This window comes from Octopus bimaculoides, chromosome 14, assembly GCF_001194135.2.
Source record: "Octopus bimaculoides isolate UCB-OBI-ISO-001 chromosome 14, ASM119413v2, whole genome shotgun sequence".
Taxonomy (NCBI): Eukaryota; Metazoa; Mollusca; class Cephalopoda; order Octopoda; family Octopodidae; genus Octopus; species Octopus bimaculoides.
Window position 1 is genome coordinate 55,168,659 of NC_068994.1, and position 2,414 is coordinate 55,171,072.

General features: G+C 37.9%; 1 protein-coding gene across 1 annotated transcript in view; it reads left to right on the top strand.

Moving 5' to 3' along the window:
- Positions 1-419: 419 nt before the first annotated feature.
- Positions 420-2,414, top strand: part of LOC106872311 (UDP-N-acetylglucosamine transferase subunit ALG13 homolog) — a 7,633-nt gene continuing 5,638 nt past the window's right edge. Inside the window, exon 1 of the mRNA XM_014919252.2 lies at positions 420-578. Within this exon, the coding sequence (XP_014774738.1) occupies positions 486-578 (93 nt within the window). The 5' untranslated portion in view covers positions 420-485. The remainder of the gene's footprint in view (positions 579-2,414) is intronic.

The following is a 2,414-nucleotide window of genomic DNA, read 5'->3' on the forward strand; positions in this document are numbered from 1 at the left end:
ATAAAGTACCTAATACTTGTTAAAATGTAAAATTCATATATTTCTGACGTTAAAAAAATTTATAAACATCAAAAGAACATCAAATAATTATTTTTTGGAACGTAGGAACTTGAAGTAGATAAAGCTATAACTAATAGCGTGTAAATATTGTCTTAAAAGCCCTTTAGATACAAAAACTCGAAGGTCTGTGATGTTTACAAAAGATGTGGTTTCAAGTTCAAGCGCAGCTTTCGACTTTTTATAGCTAAAGGAATTTTTAAACTCAATATTTACATGTTATTATTTATAGCTTATCTAAATCAAGCTCCAACGTTCCAAAAAAAAAAAAAGAAGCAAAAACTTAAATTTTTATCGACAAAAACAAAAGAAAGTACGAAAACAAAGTACTAACTCTTAATGGCGCTACGTATTTCGTTTTAGAAGTTCGTTTCTAATTTTACATTCAACTGTATTGATGTTTTTTTTTTTCGCTGTCTGTTTATAAAATGAACAACAAGAATAAGACAGTGTTTGTCACGGTTGGAACGACGCAGTTCGACCAACTCGTACTGAAAGTCGCCACAGAAGAAATATGCCAGGTGAGTTTGTTTTGTTTCCACATGTGACAATTACAGGTTTTTAATTTTATTAATTATAAAATATCGGGTTTCTTTAAAACCTGAAGATTAAAGATTTATTTAAAAGGTTCTCCATGGAACAGATTTGATTATTGTGTTTGACATTGACGGATTTTGCTTCATGTTATTATATATATCAGAACTACCACTACTGGGATTCGTAACCCAGGTAGCACGATTCACTTCGCCGAGTGTTTGTTTACTTGTTTAGGTCTCGGTCAGCCTTAATTGAAATAGACTTACGATCAAAAACATTCCAACCGTGGACATCCCATCTTTTTATCCGGATATAATATATGTAACTTAGATATGTTACCCATTTAAAGATGATAGGTAGTGACATGTAGTTTGGGCTGCTATTTTTAGCAGCTCGTGCGACCACGTAGACGTTCCTTTCGTTTAACCCCAGGCTAACCCTTATCGCGCCGATGATGTTCAAAAACTCTCGTAGACGTTCCGTCCACGACCATTCCGTTTCTTTATATAGTGCTACATTATCCAATTAGTCCGTCTTAATTTATTATTTTTGATGAAAACAGCCGGTTTGAGAGAGATTTGTCCTCTTTGGCCCCGAATGATGGCGCCTGGCTAAATGGTTAGAATATTCGGCTGGCCGTAAACAAGACGCTTTATTTCACGTCACTGCTGTACACTCAGCTGGCAAAAATAAGTTGTATCTGTAATTCAAAAGGCCAGTCTTGGTCACATTCTCTGTCACGCTGAATCTCCTCGAAAACTACGTAAGGGTGCTCGTGTCTATGGAGAACTCAGCCACTTGCATATTAATTTCACGAGCAGGCTGTTCTGGCGATCTGATCACCTGGAACCCTCATCGCCGTAACCGACGGAGTATCAGCCTAGTTTTGGCACCGAGTGTTTGCTTGTCGTTTAGACCTAATATAACAAACCCGTGATCAAAGTCGTTAGAAACCGTGATCCCATGTCTTTCTATTGGATAAATAGTCCGACGTTAACTGTGTCTTTTTCCGTACAAAGATTTACAAACAACCATGTCCATAAATCGTTTTTCTTCATTAACTTCCTGGATTTCAGTTTGGCACAGAACATGTCTCTTTGTCTCTTTGAGCTCACTTCATACGTCCAGGTGTTTCCATTTCTCAGAATCAGTGGTTCTGAACCATTTCCCGCATATGAATCACTTTGATATAGATGGAGATGATACACCTAATAGATATGTCCTACAACATTTCAGTTTGATCCTCACCTCCCCTAAAATTGAAGTTCAAATATGAGTTAATATGCAGTTTAGGGGTTTAAAAACAAATGAAATAATATTGACTGGATGTGACGACAAATACTTAAATGTGCAAATTATATTGGTTGTCGCAATATATACTTATTGGTATGTATCTATATACATGTGTGTATATATATATATATATATATATGTACATTCTATACACAGACATATACGTACACATACACACATGCATATGTACGTACATACATATATATGTATTTATCATCATCGTTTAACGTCCGCTTTCCATGCTAGCATGGGTTGGACGATTTGACTGAGGACTGGTGAAACCGGATGGCAACACCAGGCTCCAGTCTGATTTGGCAGAGTTTCTACAGCTGGATGCCCTTCCTAACGCCAACCACTCAGAGAGTGTAGTGGGTGCTTTTACGTGTCACCCGCACGAAAACGGCCACGCTCGAAATGGTGTCTTTTATGTGCCACCCGCACAAGCCAGTCCAGGGGCACTGGCAACGATCTCGCTCGAAAATCCTACAGGAGCCAGTCAGGCGGTACTGGCAACGGCCACGCTCAAA